Raw genomic sequence first — 22300 nt, 5'->3', positions numbered from 1 at the left:
TTGAAGATACAGCCCAATTTTGAGAAATATCCAAAGAATAAAAGTGAAATTTTAAATCATCTTCACAAGTTGTTATATAAATTAGTCTATATTATGAAATGTGTCTAGTCAAATATATATAGATTAACCCTTTTACCCCCAGGCTCTTAGGAAATTTCCAACCCTTAACCCCCAAGGGGTTAATTTTCCCCCAGCACATTTTGCAGTATACTTTTTTAAAAATTTCTCTAACAGCCTTAATTTTTGTCATAGAGGTTAAGTTGGTCTCATTCTCTTGGAAAATGCCTGAATTTTCTCAAAAAATTATCAAAAATATAAAAAAAATTTTATAGCATTTTTTGCCAGGACGTACCAGTACGTCCATGCGGGTAAAGGGATGAGTTTTGTGAAACGTACCAGTATGTCCTTTGGGGGTAAAAGGGATAACAAATATTATAAAAGATGAATTTGGAGGGTATTATAAACACCATCATTAGAAAAAAAAATTTATTGACAAAGAAAAGGAGAGTACTGATCTGTAAATCAACATTTAAGTTCTTTGGCAAAATATTTCCTTCTAAAATTAAGGTACACAGACATAGAATTAATAGTAAACAGCATACAAAAGAGGAATTTCCAAGTGCAATAATCATCAACGATTACTCTTTCATCTGGCCTTCTTCTTCATCATCATCCTCAGCTCCTCTTATATACAAAACATTATTGCAGCGGATAAGGACTTCCCCTAAACTACCAGTAGACTGACCTTCAATATACTCTTCTGTGTTTGCAAGCTGAAACAAAAAATAATCTTTTACATATACTGTATTATAATACTTAATCATTGAAGCTAAACATTGCATGCATGCTGGTAGGTCGTGGAGTTACAATGGATACACATTTCCCGTGTCATAAGACGCTACAAGTGTAAGACGCACCCTTAATTCAGCAAGGCAGTTATAGAAAAAAATATTGAGGATTTTGAAAAATTTCTTTGCAGATATCCCTAGTCAGCGACTCTAGCGTGATTATAGTCTGGCACAGTAACTTATCTTATTGAGTGTATTATGGAATGTTTCAAGTTAATATTAATTAGCTACAGTATATGCCGATTATCCCAATTTTATTACATATTCCTATAAGAAACTACTAAACCAGTCGTAGTTTCCACCACAACTACACGTTTAGTATGTGTTTGGTGTTTCAAGTGTTTATATGAAAGCAGTGTTGCCAAATGTTTTTTCATAAAATTTTGGTATAGAGGTAAAATTCTAGTAATATTTATAAAATGCCTCATATAGCCTATAAATTTTCACACAAAATGAAATTATTGATTAAAGAAATCTAGAAATTCTTTTAAGAGGAATACTTTTGCTACTGTTTGTGATTTTAGGTTAATCTACTTTTCTGCTAACTTGGTAATACTGCACTCAACTAATAGAACTTTTTTCCAAGGTCGTATTCAGCAACTGTCTGTTTATATTATTTTGGAACTCAGGCAACAAAGTCATTATTAATATATTGCTTTATTACAAAATATCAACAAAATATGAGAAAAATGTTATTTTTATTAGTAAAATAAATTTTTGAATATACTTACCCGATAATCATGTAGCTGTCAACTCCGTTGCCCGACAGAATTCTATGGAGGGATACGCCAGCTATCACAATACTAGAAGGGGGTGTACTTACCAGCGCCACCTGTGGCCAGGTACTATAGTACTTCTTGTTGACACCTCCTCAATTTTTCCTCGGTCCACTGGTTCTCTATGGGGAGGAAGGGAGGGTCGATTAAATCATGATTATCGGGTAAGTATATTCAAAAATTTATTTTACTAATAAAAATAACATTTTTCAATATTAAACTTACCCGATAATCATGTAGCTGATTCACACCCAGGGGGGTGGGTGAAAACCAGTGTACAAGATTAAAGGATAGCTAAGTATCCCATATTTCATATAACAGTTATCTCAAATAACAATGAAATAATAAGTACCTGGTAAGGAAGTCGAATTGAACCGTTACTCTGCCTCTTTTTAAAGTTCGTCTTCCTTACTGAGCGCAGCGTTCCTCTTGGAGGCTGAATCAACTCAAAGGTGCTAAAGTATATAGGGCTGCAACCCCTACTAAAGGACCTCTACACAACCTCTAACCCAGGCGCTTCTCAAGAATGAATTGACCACCCGCCAAATCAAAAGGATGCGGAAGGCTTCTTAGCCTACCGTAACAACCATAAAAACAACAATAAAAGCATTCAAGAGAAAGGTTAAAAAAGGTTATGGGATTAAGGGAATGTAGTGGCTGAGCCCTCACCTACTACTGCACTCGCTGCTACGAATGGTCCCAGGGTGTAGCAGTTCTCGTAAAGAGACTGGACATCTTTAAGATAAAATGATGCAAACACTGACTTGCTCCTCCAATAGGTTGCATCCATTATGCTCTGCAGAGAACGGTTTTTATTAAAGGCCATCGAAGTAGCTACGGCTCTTACTTCGTGGGTCCTTACCTTCAGCAATGCAAGGTCTTCCTCCTTTAAGTGAGAATGGGCTTCTCTAATCAGAAGCCTTATATAATACGAAACCCCGTTCTTGGACATGGGCCTCGAAGGTTTCTTGATGGCACACCATAAGGCTTCTGACTGTCCTCGAATAGGTTTAGACCTATTAAGATAATACTTGAGAGCTCTGACAGGGCAAAGAACTCTCTCTAGTTCGTTACCTACCATGTTGGAGAGGCTAGGTATTTCAAACGATCTAGGCCAAGGACGTGAAGGAAGTTCGTTCTTTGCTAGGAATCCGAGCTGAAAAGAACATGTTGCAGATTCGGTCGTGAAACCAATGTTCTTGCTGAAGGCATGAACCTCACTGACTCTCTTAGCTGTTGCAAGGCAGACGAGAAAAAGAGTCTTGAGGGTAAGGTCCTTGAAGGAAGCTGACTGGAGAGGTTCGAACCTAGGTGACATAAGGAACCTTAAGACTACGTCTAGGTTCCAGCCTGGAGTGGATAGACGACGCTCTTTAGACGTCTCAAAAGACTTAAGGATGTCTTGAAGGTCCTTGTTGGAAGAAAGGTCCAAACCTCTGTGGCGGAGAACTGAAGCCAACATACTCCTATACCCTTTAATCGTAGGGGCTGAAAGGGATCTCTCATTCCTAAGATGTAAAAGGAAGTCAGCTATTTGGGTCACAGAGGTATTGGTAGAGGATACTGAATTGGCTCTACACCAGCTCCGGAAGACTTCCCACTTAGATTGGTAGACTCTACGAGTGGAAACCCTTCTTGCTCTGGCAATCGCACTGGCTGCCTCCTTCGAAAAGCCTCTTTTATTATCTTGAACGGTGGGAATGCGTAAAGGTCGAGATGGGACCAGTTCAGTAGAAAAGCATCCACATGAACTGCTGCAGGGTCTGGAACTGGGGAACAGTACAGCGGAAGTCTCTTGGTCATGGAGGTGGCAAACAGATCTATGGTAGGTTGACCCCACAAGGTCCAAAGTCTGTTGCACACACTCTTGTGGAGGGTCCATTCCGTGGGAATGACCTGATTCCTTCTGCTTAGGCGATCTGCTGAGACGTTCATGTTGCCCTGAATGAACCTCGTGACCAAAGTGAGGTTTTGACTTCTTGACCAAATGAGGAGGTCCCTTGCGATCTCGTATAGGCTCCTCGAATGGGTCCCTCCTTGCTTGGAGATGTAAGCCAAGGCTGTGGTGTTGTCTGAGTTCACCTCCACCACTTTGCCTAGCAGGAGGGACTTGAAGTTCAGCAGGGCTAAATGAACTGCTAGTAGCTCCTTGCAGTTGATGTGGAGCGTTCCCTGTTCCTCGTTCCACGTTCCCGAGCATTCCCGTCCGTTCAAGGTCGCACCCCAGCCCGAGTCCGATGCATCTGAGAAGAGATGAAGATTGGGGGTCTGAATAGCCAACGATAGGCCCTCCCTGAGAAGGAGATTGTTCTTCCACCACAAGAGAGTGGTCTTCATCTCTTTGGTGACTGGGATAGAGACTGCTTCGAGAGTCAAACCCTTGTCCCAATGAGCTGCAAGATGGAATTGAAGAGGGCGGAGGTGGAGTCTCCCTAGCTCGACGAACAGGGCCAGTGATGAAAGGGTCCCTGTGAGACTCATCCACTGTCTCACCGAGCAACTGCTCCTCTTCAGCATGCTCATGATGCACTCTAGGGCTTGGCTTATCCTGGGGTCCGATGGAAAAGCCCGAAAATCCTGACTCCGAATCTCCATTCCCAGGTACACAATGGATTGGGAGGGAATGAGCTGAGACTTTTCTATGTTGACTAACAGACCCAGTTCTCTGATTAAGTCCAAAGTCCAGTTGAGACTCTCCAGACAGCGACGACTCGTGGAGGCTCTCAACAGCCAGTCGTCTAAGTAGAGGGAGGCTCTGATGTCCGATAAGTGGAGGAATTTTGCTATATTCCTCATCAGATGCGTGAACACCATAGGAGCTGTGCTTAGGCCAAAACACAGGGCTTGGAATTGGTAGACAACCTTTCCAAAAACGAATCTCAGGAAAGGTTGGGAGTCTGGATGAATAGGAACGTGAAAGTAGGCATCTTTCAAGTCCAACGAGACCATCCAGTCCTCCTGCCTGACCGCTGCTAGGACCGACTTCGTCGTCTCCATCGTGAACGTCTGCTTGGTGACATACGCATTGAGCGCGCTGACGTCCAGCACCGGTCTCCAACCTCCTGTCTTCTTGGCAACCAGAAAGAGACGGTTGTAGAAGCCCGGGGATTGATGGTCCCGGACTATAACCACTGCCTTCTTCTGCACAAGTAGCGACACCTCCTGGTGCAACGCTAGCCTCTTGTCCTCTTCTTTGTAGTTGGGAGAGAGGTTGATGGGAGATGTGGTCAGAGGGGGCTTGAGGCAGAATGGAATCCTGTAACCCTCCCTCAGCCAACTGACAGACTGGGCGTCTGCACCTCTCTTTTCCCAGGCTTGCCAGAAGCTCTTGAGTCTGGCTCCTACTGCTGTCTGGAGATGCGGAGAGTCAGTTTTTTCCTTTAGAGGCCTTGGAACCTTTCCTAGACTTGCTCCTGGAAGAGTCTGGACGGGAACTTCCTCGGCTGGGGGCTCTACCACAATAGGGCGGTATGAACCTCGTAGCAGGAGTATCAGCCACTGGGGTGCGATAAGTCCTGGGGACTGAGGTAGCAACCTTAGACTTACGAGCCGATGAGGCTACAAGATCATGTGTGTCCTTTTGTATCAGGGCAGCAGACAAGTCCTTAACCAGCTCTTCGGGGAAGAGGAACTTCGAGAGCGGAGCGAAAAGGAGTTGTGACCTTTGACAAGGTGTAATGCTGGAGGAAAGGAAGGTACAAAGCTGTTCCCTTTTCTTAAGAACCCCTGATACAAACATCGACGCAAGCTCGCCAGATCCATCTCTAATGGCCTTATCCATGCAGGACATTAATAGCATGGCAGAATCCTTGTCCGCAGGGGAGGTCTTCTTGCTGAGGGCCCCCAGGCACCAGTCTAGGAAGTTGAACATCTCAAATGCTCTAAAAACACCCTTCAGGAAGTGATCAAGGTCTGAGAAGGTCCAGCAAACCTTAGAGCGCCTCATTGCAGTTCTACGAGGCGAGTCTACCAGACTTGAGAAGTCAGCCTGGGCAGAGGCAGGTACTCCCAAGCCTGGTTCCTCTCCTGTGGCATACCAAACGCTCGCTTTAGAAGTGAGCTTAGTCGGAGGAAACATGAACGAAGTCTTGCCAAGGTGTTGCTTAGTCTGCAGCCACTCCCCTAAGATCCTTAACGCTCTCTTAGAGGACCTTACTAGGACTAGCTTAGTATAGGTAGACTTAGCTGGCTGCATGCCCAGCGAAAACTCAGATGGTGGAGAGCGGGGAATAGCAGAGACAAAGTGGTCTGGGTATACCTCCCTAAGCAGAGCCAAGACCTTACGAAAGTCAATAGACGGCGGAGAAGGCTTGGATTCATCCACGTCTGATGAGGGATCCAGGTGTGCCGCCTCATCATCAGACGCCTCATCACCAGAGTGTAGCGAAGAGATCGGAAAGGTATGCTGAACAGCAGAGTCAGAACGAGCAGGAACAACAATATTAGTGGTTTCCTCTTCAAGAATCTGTTGAGGGAAAACCTGAGGCTCAGACTGCAAAGGCTGAACAAAAGAAGAAGCAGAAGGTAGGCGCATGGGTGGAGGAGGCTGACTCCTGGCATGAGTGGCTGAACTCAAGGGTTGCGCTTGCTGAGAGGTTGGCGGAAGCGGAGTAGCAAGTTCCTGTTCCTGCGGTGTGAGCGGAGCGCAATGAGGAAGAGGCTGCGCAGAACGTAGTAAATGTCTCGCAAGCTGAGGCTCCTGAGGCGCAAGGCTAAGGTGTTGTGGTGCTTGCCTTGTGGAGGGTTGAGCTCGCTGCAGCGAGAGCTGAGGAGACTGACTCATGGACGGGAGAGGTTGTTGTACCTCAACCGAGTGTTGCATCACTGGTGGAGCAGCAAGTGGAAGCGGAGGAAGAGAGCTATAAGCCTCCTGATCCCATTGCTGAGGTTGCCTTAAGGAAGGCGGAGGCTGTACACCACTGGGAACAGTAAACTCAGAACGTGGCTCAACATCGTACGCCTGGCAGGCGGTACTGCGGTCAGGCGGAGCGAGCGCAGGCGGAGCGAGTGCAGGCGGAGGCGGAGGCGCAACCTTCTCAGCCCGACACTCACTCATCAAGACCGAAAGCTGTGCTTGCATGGACTGCAGTAGAGACAACTTGGGGTCGGCAGACACTAGGGTCTGCTGAGGCAAAGCCTTAACAGCCGAGATCTGTTGCGGCAGAACCTTACTCCTCTTGGGCGGAGTGCAGTCGACTGATGACTGCGGCGAGTCAGAGCTGAGCCAATGACTGCAGCCCGGTTGAGCACTCGCGGACTGGACTCTGCGTTTGAGTGGTCTAGAGACCTGAGTCCAGCGTTTCTTCCCTGACAATAGATCAGCGGACGAGTAAAAGACGGGCTCAATCGTCTGCAGGTGGGAGTGACGGTCTCTGGAAGACACGCCCGCAACCACCGAGGATACTTCTGTGCGCCGATCAAGGCCTGCCGAACCCTTTTGCCCTTCGACATTGCTTCTCCCCTGGGCTTGGGAGCTTGCAAGAGGTCCCGGACTGGGAGGACGACTGACACGCACAGAAGTATCCTCACGCACCACACTGACACTGACACTGGCACTTGGCACTGCACTGACACTAGCACTCGTCACAGCACTGGCACTAATTCCACCCACTGCACTCTTGACCTTAAGTTCCTTGACTTCGGCCATAAGAGACTTATGATCACTTACCACTGACTCTACTTTATCGCCTAAGGCCTGAATAGCACGCAACACAACAGACATATCAGGCTGAGGGCAAATAGTAGGTTCGGGGGTAGCCACTACAGGGGTAGGAAAAGGTAGGGGATCATGAGGTGAGGAAAAAAGTGAAGAGTGAGAAGAACTCCTCCTAACTCTACCTTTCTCTAACTTAGTTGAATATTTCAAAAGACGGACAAAATCAAGTTCCGAAAGTCCGGCGCATTCCTCACATCGATTTTCTAACTGACAGGGCCTATCCCTACAGTCAGAACAAGCGGTGTGAGGATCTACCGAGGCCTTCGGAATACGCCTATTACAAGACCTACATCGCCTATGGGTGGGGGCTTGCGAAATGTCAGACATCTTGAATCCAAAGAGTTAGCCAAGTGGGGTTCCAAAATCAAGCAAAAGATCGTTAACCGTTAATCAGGACTATATAAAAGCTATCTAAGCTAATATAAGAAGGTTTCCAGTAAAGCGACAGCCGAAATCTGAGAGAATACTTCACCAAAAGCCGTGAAAATACTCGAAGATCATAAGCGTATCCCAGAACGTCTTGCCGGAAGCACGACAGAGGAAAAATTGAGGAGGTGTCAACAAGAAGTACTATAGTACCTGGCCACAGGTGGCGCTGGTAAGTACACCCCCTTCTAGTATTGTGATAGCTGGCGTATCCCTCCATAGAATTCTGTCGGGCAACGGAGTTGACAGCTACATGATTATCGGGTAAGTTTAATATTGAAAATAGATATATACTGCATAAACAACTAATATGTTATAGCGTCGTTTGCAACAAGACCACTGGTTGGCATGTTTGCTTTTAGGAGGAGGTTGGGGAGTGATCAGCTGATTATCAAAACAAACAAATAATTTGCTACTGTACTACATTAAATGAAGTGCAATATAAAAATAAATGCATCAATCACATACAACTTTTTCTCACGTGTTAAGACGCAGGGTGATTTTGGGGGTCATTTTCTGGGAAAAAAGGTGTATCTTATGACACGAGAAATATGGTACGTTCCTACAACATATAACGGTTTGATGTAAATCAGAAAACACTCAATAAAGTACTGTGTAGATGCATCGGAAATGACAAATTCGTAGATAATTTGTATTTTTCCATACGATACAAGCCTTAGCTATTTAGCGGGGGTAACTTGCTTCCGCTTACACACCGGTGATAGAGCTCACTTTGCTTGGAGGTAGGACTTCAAGGGGGATAGGGAGGCAAGTTTGTATAAATATGTTATTTTGATAATAAAATAAATTTTTGAATATACTTACCCGGTGATTATATAGCTGCAACTCTGTTGCCCGACAGACAACTCTACGGTAAAAACTCGCCAGCGATCGCTACACAGGTTGCGGGTGTGCCTAACAGCGCCATCTGTCGTCCAGATACCCAGTACTCAATGTAAACAAAGACTCAATTTTCTCCTCGTCCCACTGCGTCTCTATTGGGGAGGAAGGGAGGGTCCTTTAATTTATAATCACCGGGTAAGTATATTCAAAAATTTATTTTATTATCAAAATAACATTTTTCAATATTTAACTTAGCCGGTGATTATATAGCTGATTCACACCCAGGGGGGTGGGTAGAGACCAGCAATATATGTTTACACTTTTATGAGCTAAGAGTTTTTATTTCCTTTTAGAAGTTATCAAAATAACAAAAACAAAATAAATAGGTACCTGGTAAGGAAGTCGACTTGAACAATTACTCTGCCTTTTAAGTACGTCTTCCTTACGGAGCCTCGCGATCCTCTTAGGATGCTGATCGACCCCTAGGATCTGAAGTATCAAGGGTTGCAACCCATACAACAGGACCTCATCAAAACCCCTAATCTAGGCGCTCTCAAGAAATGACTTTGACCACCCGCCAAATCAACCAGGATGCGAAAGGCTTCTTAGCCTTCCGGACAACCCAAAAAACAACAATAAAAACATTTCAAGAGAAAGATTAAAAGGGTATGGAATTAGGGAATTGTAGTGGTTGAGCCCTCACCCACTACTGCACTCGCTGCTACGAATGGTCCCAGTGTGTAGCAGTTCTTGTAAAGAGACTGGACATCTTTCAAGTAAAATGACGCGAACACTGACTTGCTTCTCCAATAGGTTGCGTCCATTATACTTTGCAGATATATTTTGCTTAAAGGCCACGGAAGTTGTTACAGCTCTAACTTCGTGCGTCTTCACCTTAAGCAAAGTTCGGTCTTCCTCACTCAAGATGTGAATGAGCTTCTCGTATTAACAATCTGATAAAGTCTGACCAAGCATTCTTTGACAAAGGCAAGGATGGTTTCTTAACTGAACACCATAAAGCTTCAGATTGGCCTTGTAAAGGTTTAGTACGCTTTAAATAGAACTTAAGAGCTCTAACAGGGCATAAGACTCTTTCTAGTTCATTGCCTACGATCTCCGATAAGCTGGGGATATCGAAAGATTTAGGCCAAGGCCGAGAAGGCAGCTCATTTTTGGCTAGAAAACCAAGTTGTAGCGAACAAGTGGCTTTTTCTGACGAAAATCCTATGTTCTTGCTGAAGGCATGAATCTCACTGACTGTTTTAGCCGAGGCTAAGCATACCAGGAAAAGTCTTAAGAGTGAGATCTTTCAGGGAGGCTGATTGTAACGGCTCCAACCTGTCTGACATGAAGAATCTTAGTACCACGTCTAAATTCCATCCAGGGGTAGCCAAACGACGCTCCTTGGTGGTCTCAAAAGACTTAAGGAGGTCTTGCAGATCTTTATGTTTGGAAAGATCTAAGCCTCTATGCCGGAAGACCGATGCCAACATGCTTCTGTAGCCCTTGATAGTGGGAGCTGAAAGGGATCGTCCTTTTCTCAGGTATAAGAGAAAAACAGCTATTTGAGCTACAGAGGTACTGGTCGAGGATACAGAAACTGACTTGCACCAGTCTCGGAAGACTTCCCACTTCGATTGGTAGACTCTAATGGAAGAAGCTCTCCTTGCTCTAGCAATCACACTGGCTGCTTCCTTCGAAAAGCCTCTAGCTCTCGAGAGTCTTTCGATAGTCTGAAGGCAGTCAGACGAAGAGCGTGGAGGCTTTGGAGTACCTTCTTTACGTGTGGCTGACGTAGAAGGTCTACCCTTAGAGGAAGACTACTGGGAACGTCTACTAACCATCGAAGTATCTCGGTGAACCATTCTCTCGCGGGCCAGAGGGAAGCAACTAACGTCAACCTTGTCCCTTCGTGAGAGGCGAACTTCTGCAGTACCTTGTTGACAATCTTGAACGGTGGGAATGCGTAGAGATCCAGATGTGACCAATCTAGGAGGAAAGCATCTATATGTATTGCTGCTGGGTCCGGGACTGGAGAGCAATAGATTGGAAGCCTCTTGGTCAGCGAGGTTGCAAAGAGATCTATGGATGGTTTTACCCCAAGTGGCCCAAAGTCTCTTGCACACATCCTTGTGGAGGGTCCATTCGGTTGGAATTACTTGCCCTTTCCGACTGAGACAATCTGCTATGACGTTCAAGTCGCCTTGGATGAACCTCGTTACTAGGGAGATGTCTTGACCTTTTGACCAGATGAGCAGGTCCCTTGCGATCTCGTACAACGTCAGTGAGTGGGTACCTCCTTGTTTGGAGATGTACGCCAAGGCCGTGGTGATGTCCGAGTTAACTTCCACCACTTTGCCTCGAAGGAGAGACTTGAAGCTTTTCAAGGCCAGATGTACTGCCAACAGCTCCTTGCAGTTGATATGCATGCTCCTCTGACTCGAGTTCCACAGTCCTGAGCATTCCCGACCGTCTAGTGTCGCGCCCCAGCCCACGTCCGATGCGTCCGAGAAGAGAACGTGGTTGGGAGTCTGAACAGCCAGGGGAAGACCCTCTCTTAGGTTGATATTGTCCTTCCACCAAGTCAGACAAGACTTTATCTTTTCGGAAACCGGGATCGAGACCGCTTCTAGCGTCTTGTCCTTTTTCCAGTGAAAAGCTAGATGGTATTGAAGAGGACGGAGGTGTAGTCTTCCTAGTGACACAAATTGTTCCACGGATGACAGCGTCCCTACCAGACTCATCCACAGCCTGACTGAGCAGCGTTCCTTCTTCAGCATCTTCTGGATGGATAGCAGGGCTTGATCTATTCTGGGGGCTGATCGTCTTGTTGTTCAGCAACGTCCTCATCAGAGGGTTCCTCATCCGAAAACTGATGAGGAAACGGCAACGGAGTGGGCAACGTCTGGCTCGCTGAGTCCGGTCGCACTGGTGGATGCGTGACGGAGCCGGACGCAACATCATGGAACTGCTGCACAGTCTGTGAACTGTCAACAACCATGGGTGCGCGAGGAAGCACAGCGTCAACCCGAGACTGTCTAGACTGTCTGGGTTGTGCAGTCAACACCCTACCGGGTTGCTGAGGTTGACGCACTGCGTCAAAACAAGTCACCTCTGCTGGTTGTTGAACGTCCTGAACGTCAACAACCACCTCTGAGCGTCGCTTAACGTCAACGTGCGGCTGGCAACCCACACTGGGTCGCATCGGTGGAGGAACCACCTCAACTGGCAGACGCGAGTAGGTTACCTCAGCGTCAACAGGGCACACAACCGACCGGTTGGAAGGTTGTTGGCCAGAAGGTTCGGTAGCAACCTTCTCCGCAATAAAGTCCTCTATCAAGGACGCAAGCTTGGACTGCATGTCTTGCAGCAAAGCCCATTTAGGGTCTACGGGAGCAGGTGTGGCAACAGACGGGGTTAGCGACTGAGGCGGTACCGCTTACCATCCCTGAAAGCCTTGTTATGCATGACATAATTGTACAGCAAAACTTCAAAGGCTCGAAAACAGCTGTGAAGTAGACCTGTAAACAACTTGGAGCGTCTCCTGGCCAGGCGCCAGGGAGAGTCTACGAGAATTGAGAAGTCTATCTGGGCAGAGGCATGAACTCCCAAGCCGAGAACTTCTCTCGTGTCATATCAGACTCTCTCTCTATAAACCAGTTTAAAAGAAGGGAAAGCAAAGGCTGTATCCCCCAAACTCCTCCTGGTGAAAAACCAGTCGCCTAGCCAACGTAAAGCTCTCTAGGAGAGCGAGAGAGCACTAGCTTAAAAACAACGGCTTCGAAGTAGCTAGGCCTAGTGTAAGCTCTGACGTTTAGGCGAACGAGGAGCAGCAGTTACAAAAAGATCCGGACAAAGATCCTTAAAAAAATCATCATGATTTAATCAAAGTCTATAGGAGGCTAAGCAGCTTTAGGCTCCTCTCCATCTGACAGAGTCCTCAAGGGAATATCAGTAGGAGGGGGAACAGCAACTTCCTCATCTACAGGAACCTTGTCCGATAAAAGCCGAGTCTCAAGCAAGGGAGAGACCTACCGTGGTGGCAATGCTTTACAAGCAGAGTCCACACTCACTGGTGCATTAGTAGCGGACCAGAACGCAACGTCATGTAACTGCTTGACAGTCTGTGAACTGTCAACAACTGAACTGTCAACCACAACAGGTGCGTGAGGACGCACAGCGTCCACTCGAGACTGCTTTGACTGCCTAGACTGAGCAGTCAAAACAACTCTAGAATGCGGAGGTTGACGCACAGCGTCAAAACAAGTCAACTCCGATTGTTAGTGAACGTCTTGAATGTCAACAGGAGCATCAGCAAGTGGCCTAACGTCCAAATGCGGCTGAAAAACCACACGAGACCGCATCGAGTGTGGTTCTAAACAACCTGACTGACGTGACTAAGCTACGCCAACGTCAACAGTAAGCACAAAGGAACGTTAGGTTGGCTGAAAGCCAGGATATCGATGAGATAAACGGCTAGACTCAACGGACTAATCGGCAGAATAGTCTTCCATAAGGGAGGCAAGCATATACTGCATGTCTTGCCATACAACCCATTAAGGATCAACGGAAATGGTTGTGGTAAGAGACGAGGGTAACGTCTGTGACCGCAACACTTTGCCAACAAAAAAACTCTCTCGGAGTCTGTGTTACGCTTTTGTTAGGCGGCGAGCAGTTATCCGATGACTGCATAGGGTCAGAGCTGTCCTAATGGTTGTAACCAGGACGCTGGACCTGTCCTGAAAGGACTGACTTTCGCTTAAGGGCTTCGAAACCTTGTGACAGGTTTCTTATGCGGAAAGCCTTCGGATGACGAGGAGAAACAACGTCTCTCTCGTCTTATGGTAGGGGAGATCTTGGTAAGATACACCCGATACCATAGAGGGAAAACGTCTGTTCGTTGATCAAGGCCTCTCGAACCCATAAGTCGTTTGACATTACTTCTCCCCTGGGCTTGGGAGCATGCAAGAGGTCCCGGACTAGGTGAACGACAGGCACGAACAGACGAACCCTCGGACGCAACACTGTAACACTTTGCGCATATCACTTTATCACTTCGATTTTCTGTTTTGCACTTATTTCACTGAAATCGAAACTTTTACTGATTTCTACCTGAAACACGCAATTCTACCCTTCATTAAAAGGTAGTAATTGCGAAATCAGTCGTATAATGCAAGCTCATTAATACCAGCAAAAAACAGAAAACATATATTAAGATAAAAAATTCAGTGGCTGGGAAAGAGACTAAACACTAGTTCATATAACTACGTTTTCAATCTCTCACCACACATAGCCTGGGGACGAGAATAAAAAAAAACTAAAAACGTTTTATCCTTCCTCCCCGTACAGCGACTAGGGACGAGAGTAACTCGAGAACAACGTTACCCGCGTTTTCCCTCCTCTCTCTCCCTCCGTCTCTATCTCTCTCTCTCTTTCTCTCTTGATTTCGCACCTAAGAGAAGAGCCCAATTATATTTCGTCAAAAAAAACATGTTATTTGACTAAAGGAAAAAACTGAAAGGTTTTTCAAATAAAAAATTCCTTTAAAATAGAATTTAAAACATTTAAGCTAAGAAAGAATGAACAAAACGTCAGAATCGATTTACTCTTACTGCAAAGTGAAACCGTGATACACTCTCTCTCTATCGTAACGATAGAGCGCATGTTGAACGTCCTGAACGTCAACAACTGCGTAGCATAAATAAACAAAACGTTAGTTCATCTTTGAAAACAGTACAAAACGTTAGTTCATCTTTGAAAACAGTACGAAGACTATCAAAGAAATTCTTTCATAAAATATTACATTTAAAAAGTTTTAAATCCTTTAATTACGATATAAAGGGCTCAACGTTGATTAACTTCGGTTTCCAAGATAGGACCGCCTACTCTCAGGAAAGGTCTATATAAACAAAACATTAAAATTTATTTTTATATGTTTATAATAAATGGAAAGTTAATCGAAGAGGCCTAATAAAGGCGGAGAGATATATTTTATAACGTGATAAGATAATTACTAAAAGCCTAAACACACTTCCGTCTAAGGGAAGGGTCGGCCATTTAAAAGTGAAAGAAAGTCCATACTCTCTTTGTCACCATAATTAAATCTATCCAAAACGAGTTCAAGATTTAAGATGAAGATAAAACACCTGCATAGCGAAAGCTCAAAACTAGAATAAAGTACTTCACCAATTAGTTGTGAAAAAACTCCAGTTTAGCAACAGCGAGTAAGTACGTCTTGTCGATAGCTCGACAGAGAGAAAATTGAGTCTTTGTTTACATTGAGTACTGGGTATCTGGACGACAGATGGCGCTGTTAGGCACACCCGCAACCTGTGTAGCGATCGCTGGCGAGTTTTTACCGTAGAGTTGTCTGTCGGGCAACAGAGTTGCAGCTATATAATCACCGGCTAAGTTAAATATTGAAAAACCTGAGGTTTGTATCGTTAGGAAAAATACAAATTATCTACAAATTTGTCATTTGTTCCGAAACTGGAAAACAAACATACACTATTTATCTAGGGGTGACTCACCCATTAGGAAGGATGGACGTCCCTGCCAATCTGGCTTCTGTCTTTACCCGGGGGTCCTTATCCGAGTATGTTAGTACTCAAAATAAGGAGTCCAGGCTCCTTGCTAAAACCTTGCAAGGCAAGGTCCGTGACCTACGTAAGCTGTGTGTTGAGATATTTATAAGTGTGACTGTCCTGATAAGAGTTATTCAGTCTTTTTGTAGGAAAAACTTGTAACCAAGACTTTCCCAATACCACCTGCCAGGAAATGATGACGCAACAGTATTAGCTTGATACTAGGTACACAAGGGAGCATGGTTTACCTACAGTGGTTTGAGGTCAGCTTATGCAGAGAACCCAGGATGCTGCTTTCCCCAAGAGAGGGGAGGATGAAGAAAAGAAAAAGAGCCAGTAAAATCGTTCCATTCACGCTAAAACTGGGTAAGAGTCCCCTCAACCTTCTGCTACTTGTCTAATAAGGAGCTTAGGTATACAACCAGCTGTTGTGCAGCCACCACAGGACCGATAGAGATCGTATCAAGTTCTTGAGGGGCACGTCTTGCAGGAGAAGGGTTGTGAAAGTCACCTGGAGCATTCACACACCTGCTTGTAGAACCTGCATCACAGAGTAATCTGCTTAGAACTACTGACATCGTGGGTCGACATGCTGGATGAGGATCTGGATTCAGAGCTTAATTGATGACTTGTGAATCCAGCAGAGAAGATGTTTTGGTGATCCTCCTCTTGTCTCTCCCAGTGCTGATGACAAGAGAAGGGACCCGGGTGGGCTGTTGCCGTTCTCTTGATGTAGAGCCTCAAACCTCCCACCAGGGTACAGTAACAGATGATCTGGATCGTCAGTTACTGAGTGGAGATTGGTTGTCTAGGATACCTCACCTCTGGAGACTGTGTCTGGCAACAAATTCAGGAACGGAACTGAACGTTGCCTTTCACCCTTCTCATGAATGGGTGTAGTAAAAAAAGAGACCATAAGTTCCTTGACTCGTTTGGCTGCTGTCAAAGTGCGTAGGAACACCGTCTTCTAAACCAGGTAAAAATTTGTTGCCTGGTAAAGTGGAACGTAGGGAGGTCTCCTTAGAGACCGGAGAACTTGAACCATGTTCCAAAAGGGAGGTCTGAATTCCGACTAGGAAAAGGCAAGTTTGTAAGTCGGCATGAGTTAGGAAAGATCTAGCGATGAGGGAATGCCCCTTCCTTTCAGTTTGAAGGCGAGGCTCAAGGTTGAGTGATCGTCTTTACCTGCTGAAACTAAAAAGGGGGTCTTTTCCTCCTGCATATACTAGAGGATTCCGCTATTACTGGAATAGAGGTATCAAGTGGAGAGATACGCTTTCCCATGACACCAACCACAGAAGATGTTATACTTTGCCTGGTAGACTGATGCTGAGGAATTCCTCAGATATCTAGACAACCTCTGCTCAACTTATTGCAAAAAGCCTCTCTGAGAGAGGAGGTACTGGGTAGTCTCCAGGCGTACAATCATAGCAAAGCTATAGCTTGTAGTAGATATTGAAGTATAGTTGTCTGTGACGTGGAGAGGGTTCTCTTGGAGGCTCTATCAGGAGCTGCAGAAGGTTCGGAAACCGTTCTGCGTAATGCCATAGCGGAGCTATGAGAGCCCTAGAGGCTGACCGATGTTCTAGCCTTGTTGAGTACCCTTCTCTTCAGACTAAAACAGGGACGAGACATCGTTGTTGGCATGCTTCTTGCCAGAGAGCCTTGGGGTCTAGGACTGGGGAGCAGCAAAAGCTGGAGGTTCAGGGGCATTGTGAACAGACCCACAGTTGGAGAATCCCGTAAAGACAAGACTTTGTGGACTACAAGGTGATCCAAGGACCGTTCGGTACACCTTAGAAGAGATGCTGTGCACAGGTTGCCGGAGAGCACATTCCTCTAGTCTGAAATGAAGCGGGCCGATAGTGGTACCAAGCGGACTTCGGCCTATCTTAGAACTTATACTGTTAGATGGGCAGAGGCTGCAAGCAAGTTCCTTATTTCATGTTGATTTGAGCCCCTATGCAGTGTTGTCGTTCATCACACCATTGAGTGGCCAGTTAGGAATTGATGAGGCTATTGAAGGACTGGAAAGTTAGCCTTCATCTCTTGAGTATGAGAGCCCTTGAGAGGCTGACCGATGTTCTAGCCTTGTTGAGTACCCTTCTCTTCATACAAAAACAGGGACGAGATGTAAACGTCGTTGTTGTACCCACTGTTGTTGGCATGCTTCTTGCCAGAGAACCTTGGGGTCTAGGACTGGAGAGTAGTGGAAGCCCGAGGTTCAGGGGCGTTGCGAACGGATCCACAGTTGGAGAACCCAGTAAAGTCAGGACTTTGTGGGCTACAAGGTGATCCAAAGACCATTCGGTAAACCTTATCTGAGATGCTGTGCACAGATTGTCGGCGAGCACATTCCTCTAGTCTGGAAAGAAGCGGGCTGATAGTGGCACCGAGCGGATTTCGGAGCATCTTAGTACTTAAACTGTTAAACGGGAAGAGGCTGCGAGCAAGTTCCTTCTTGCTTGTAGATGTGATCCCCTATGTGGTGTTGTCATTCATCACACCACTGAGTGGCCATTTAGGAAATGATGAGGCAGTTGAAGGACTGGATAGTTGGCCTTCATCTCTTAAGATTTTCAAGTGAAGGTACTTACGGACTCTGTCCAGAGGCCTGAGGTCATGTGGTGCAGCACTATGGTCCCTCCTTCCTTCAAATGATGTGTCTAAGCACAGCATCAAGTCGGAGGGGTGGGGAAGGAGGAGAAGGCTACACCACTCCGTGAATTCTCGACTGACACCCATCCCTTGAGGTTCATCCAAGCTTCTGGTCCCATAGGGATCAGAATGTCCGGGGAATTGAAGGCCTGATTCCAGTCGAACTAAAGCCGCCACTGGAGAGAATGAATCCTGAGGCAGCCGTTGGAGGCTAGACAGACCAGGGATGATAGGTGTGTGAGGAAAAATAGTCACTCCGGGCTGGGAGTTCTCATCTTGAGAATGGGTATTGTGACCTTTCTAAGCCTCGTTATCCTGTCGTTGATGAGAAGGTTATGTGGCGATTGGTGTCTAGAATCATTCCCAGATATACCAGTCTTCTGAGAGGGAAGTAGGGAAGACTTCCAAAGGTTTACCATGATCACCCGATCATGGTAAAAAGACTTCAGATATTCCAGGGTAACTCAAGGTTGCCACGGAGTCTGCTAAGGTCAGTCAGTCGTCCAGAAACGGAGGAGACGGAAGCTGATCCTGTAAGCCCAGGATGGGTGCTATGGAAAGACCTAGCACTGAGCCCTGAACTGGTGTTTCTTGTTGTCTAGATTGAATTTCCGATACTTTTTTAAAGATGGATGGTTTGGGACTGGAAGTATGCGTCCATTAAGTCCAGCGTGCACATAAAGACCTGTGGTCTTAAATCCTTGTCCGAACTCCTCCAACATGGTGAGGATATCGACCAAAAGGGACAGCTCCTTGTGGATCCTTTCGCATGGGAGATTGTTGATGCTGGGGTCTCGACTTGTGGCGGAAAGGATGGGACGCAATACCGTGTAAGGACTCTTCCCTGGGAGAGAACTCCTTCAACTGATAGAATTAAGGCAAAGCTTGACCCTAACATGCACCTTGACGGGATTGAGCTATTCCTTAAAAAAAGCATGGGTCTGGCGAATGTTAATCAATGGTTAACGGCAGGGTATTGTGGCTACTGTGCAGTTGGAGAGTGCTCGTGAGAAGTCACCTATCGGCAAAACGCTGATGGGGGCTGTTGATCGCCTACCGATCGCTTTAGTTTACTGGTGTGATGGCGACCGGCGAGTAGCGAGAAGTGTGTTGAATGCCTTCCGATTTAGGGGACCACAAGGTAGAGGTTGACTAGAAAGTATGAGTCACAAACTGATGGTGAACGGCAAACTGCCGATGATCAGTGAATCTGCGATCTCTGAGCCGAAGATGGTAACCGACAGGCAGATGAAGGCTGTCTAGTCAGTCAGCCAAGGAAGGTTGGCAACTAATGAGTTGGTGATTGGCTTGGAGAACCCTGAGAGACAACTGAATGGTTTAATGATTGTTAGCTGGTGATCAGTGAGCCATTGACGATCAGCGCTTGATCGCGGACTGGCATCAGCTAGATCAGCAAGCTGACGATTGGCTAGTCAGAGATCAGCAAACTGAGGTCGTTGAACAAGGAAAGATGAGCTGGCCATCGGCGATCTAGTGATAAGCAAGCTGATGACTGGTTATTGACTAGCAATCAGCGAGACTGGAGGTAAATGATCAGAGAAAGATGAGCTGGCAATAAGAAAATGGTTATCTAGCAATCAGTCCGTTGATGATTTCTCATTGTCCGACCCCTGGAGGCGAATCTCCTGGTAGCGCTCTAAGATGATCTGACAAGATCGCTACCTGAGGAAGCATAGCCGGATCTAGTTCCTCGAAGTTGAAGTGCTGATCAGGTGTTGCCACGGGCATACTTCTAAGAGAAGGGATGACACCCATGATGACGTCCTCTGAGGGACGGCAGTGACAGCAGATTCCCCTGGTATGAACAGAACAGCTTTGCTTTGTTAGCACTCTTAGTCGAACGAAGAAACTGCATCGCTAACTGAGGAAAAATAAAACAAATTATTTAACATAAAATTCCCTCGACAGGAACACCTAGTCCGCGACGGGAAGAGGGACCACCGAGGGAACAAACATAAAATAAGTACTGCGCCATCCCTTCCCCAGTCGACATCGACGGGAGAAGGGGAGCGGAGAGTAACTGTAATAAAATCACAAATTTTAAGTAATTTGTATTTTCCTAACAGTACTTACCTCGAACTAGTTTCTAGTATCTGGGATTCTCCTCCCAACCGACCAGAATTTTGAGTAGTTTCCCCTATCTCCGTTTTCTATAGTGTGTCCCTCTGTGGCGGAAGGATACTCGACTGAGGCGACCCGGGTCAGCGTGCGAGAGCATGGAGCTAGGTCTCGGTCACCAGTAAGCTTTTGATAATAATGGTATCAAACTCTTGTAAGACACTCGGGGAAGGATGGGCGGGCAATAACCCGAAAGTAGTTTGAGGTAAGTACTGTTAGGAAAAATTATATTTTCATAAAATAAATTTTTTAACATACTTACCCGCTGGTTATATATACAGTAATAGCTTTATTCTTTCTGACCGGAAGAAAATTCAAAACTCGCGCCCATCGCATCTATATGCCAGGTATACACTAGCGCCACCATGGAGCTAGGTCGAACTATCCCTCCTAGTCTCAGATTTTTTCAAAAATTTATTTTATTATGAAAATATCATTTTTAAACATTTAAACTTACCCGCTGGTTATATATAATAGCTGATTGACACCCTTGCTGGCGGGTCAGAGACAGCAAGATTAATGGAATTTCACTTAAGAGTTTATAAAACAAAAACTTAGCTTAAGGGTTCACACCTATTTAGGACGCTGACTTCAATGGCTCTCTGCAATCATAAGTCTGCTGTCCTTGAGAACCAGCGACCCACCCAGGGGGCTGAAGAACTCTAGGAGCTGTCAAACGGTGACTAACCTATAACATGACAGGACCTCTACCAATACCCTTGTTCCGGGCACTCTCAAGGAACAATTGACTTCCTGACTCAATCAAAGATTGCAGAGATTGTCTAACAATTTCCTCCAATCCTAAAATATATACAAGTTCCAAGAAGGGAAAAAGGGTACTAGGGATTTAAGGGAGTGTAGTGGTAGATACTTCACCTAGAACTGCATTCGCTACTATGAATGGTCCCAAAGTGTAGCAGTCCTCATAAAGAGTCTGGACACGTTTTAAACAATGTGATGCGAATACAGATTTACTTCTCCAAAACTTTGTATCCATTATACTTTGCAGAGAACGATTTTGTTCAAAGGCTACAGAAGTTGCCACTGCTCTAACTTCATGAGTTTTAACTTTTAAGAGTTTAACGTCTGCCTCACCACACTGTGCGGGAGCATCTTTAATTAAAATTCTTATAAAATATGATAAGGAGTTTTTTGACATAGGTAAAGAATTCTTTTTTACAGCACACCAAAGAGCGTCTGAACTGCCTCTTTTTTAGTTCTGTCTAAATATACTCTTAATGCTCTAACAGGACAAAGAACCTTCTCTACTTTGTCACCCACCAAATCAGAGAGATTAGCCATTTCGAAAGATTTTGGCCAAGGGTCAGAAAGACATCTGTTTTTGGCTAGAAAATTAAGCTGCAGGGAACATATAGCTTTTCCGTTTCTAAAGCCAACGTTTTTACTAAAAGCATGAACCTCGCTGACCCTTTTAGCTGTTGCTAGGCTTACTAAAAATAGAGTCTTTAGAGTTGGATCTTTAAAAGAAGCAGAGCTCAGGGGTACAAATCTGTCACTCATAAGAAATTTTAAAACTACGTCCAAATTCCAGGCTGGTGAATCTTGTTGACGTTTTTGAGGTTTCAAAGGAACTAAGCAGATCCTGAAGGTCCTTCTTATTCTAGCGGTCTAATTGTCTATGCCTAAAGACCATTGCTAACATACTCCTATATCCCTTAATGGTAGAGGAGGAGAAATTGTTCTTTCTTCTAAGTTCTAGAAAGAAATCTGCAATTTGAGCTATAGAGGTACTGGAAGAAGAAACTGAGTTTGTTTTGCACCATGCTCTAAAAACTTCCCACTTGGATTGGTACACTCTGATTGTTGAAGTTCTCCTTGCTCTAGCAATAGCCTTGACTGCCTCCTTCGAAAATCCTCTAGATCTTGCGAGTTTTTCGACAGTCTGAAGGCAGTCAGACGTAGAGCTGGGAAATTTAGATGGTTTCTTGCTAAGTGTGGTTGTCTGAGAAGATCTATTCTTAATGGCAAACTTCTTGGGATGTCCACCATCCATTCCAGTACCTCTGTGAACCAACCTCTTGACGTCCAGAGTGGGGCTATCAACGTCAATCTGGTTCCCTCGTGAGACACAAACTTTTGCAGAACTTTGTGCAGCACTTTGAAAGGTGGAAAGGCATACATATCTAGATGTGACCAGTCCATCAGGAACGCGTCTATGTGTGACGCTTCGAGATCCGGAACTGGGGAGCAGTAATTCTCTAGTCTTTTGTTCTTTGAGGTCGCGAATAGATCTATCAGGGGACGACCCCATAATCGCCAAAGTTTCTTGCATACCTCTAAATGCAATGT

The 22300-nt window shown here is 45.5% G+C and overlaps 1 protein-coding gene across 1 annotated transcript in view; it reads right to left on the bottom strand.

Moving 5' to 3' along the window:
* Window positions 1-471: 471 nt before the first annotated feature.
* The window catches only part of SmF (small ribonucleoprotein particle protein SmF), a 40418-nt gene continuing 18589 nt past the window's right edge, over window positions 472-22300 (bottom strand). Inside the window, exon 3 of the mRNA XM_068352482.1 lies at window positions 472-773. Within this exon, the coding sequence (XP_068208583.1) occupies window positions 639-773 (135 nt within the window). The 3' untranslated portion in view covers window positions 472-638. The remainder of the gene's footprint in view (window positions 774-22300) is intronic.

Source organism: Palaemon carinicauda, chromosome 28 (genome assembly GCF_036898095.1).
Source record: "Palaemon carinicauda isolate YSFRI2023 chromosome 28, ASM3689809v2, whole genome shotgun sequence".
In the NCBI taxonomy this organism is placed as follows: Eukaryota; Metazoa; Arthropoda; class Malacostraca; order Decapoda; family Palaemonidae; genus Palaemon; species Palaemon carinicauda.
The sequence above is the reverse complement of the archived record's forward strand: the minus strand, read 5'-3'. Positions and strand labels throughout refer to the sequence as shown.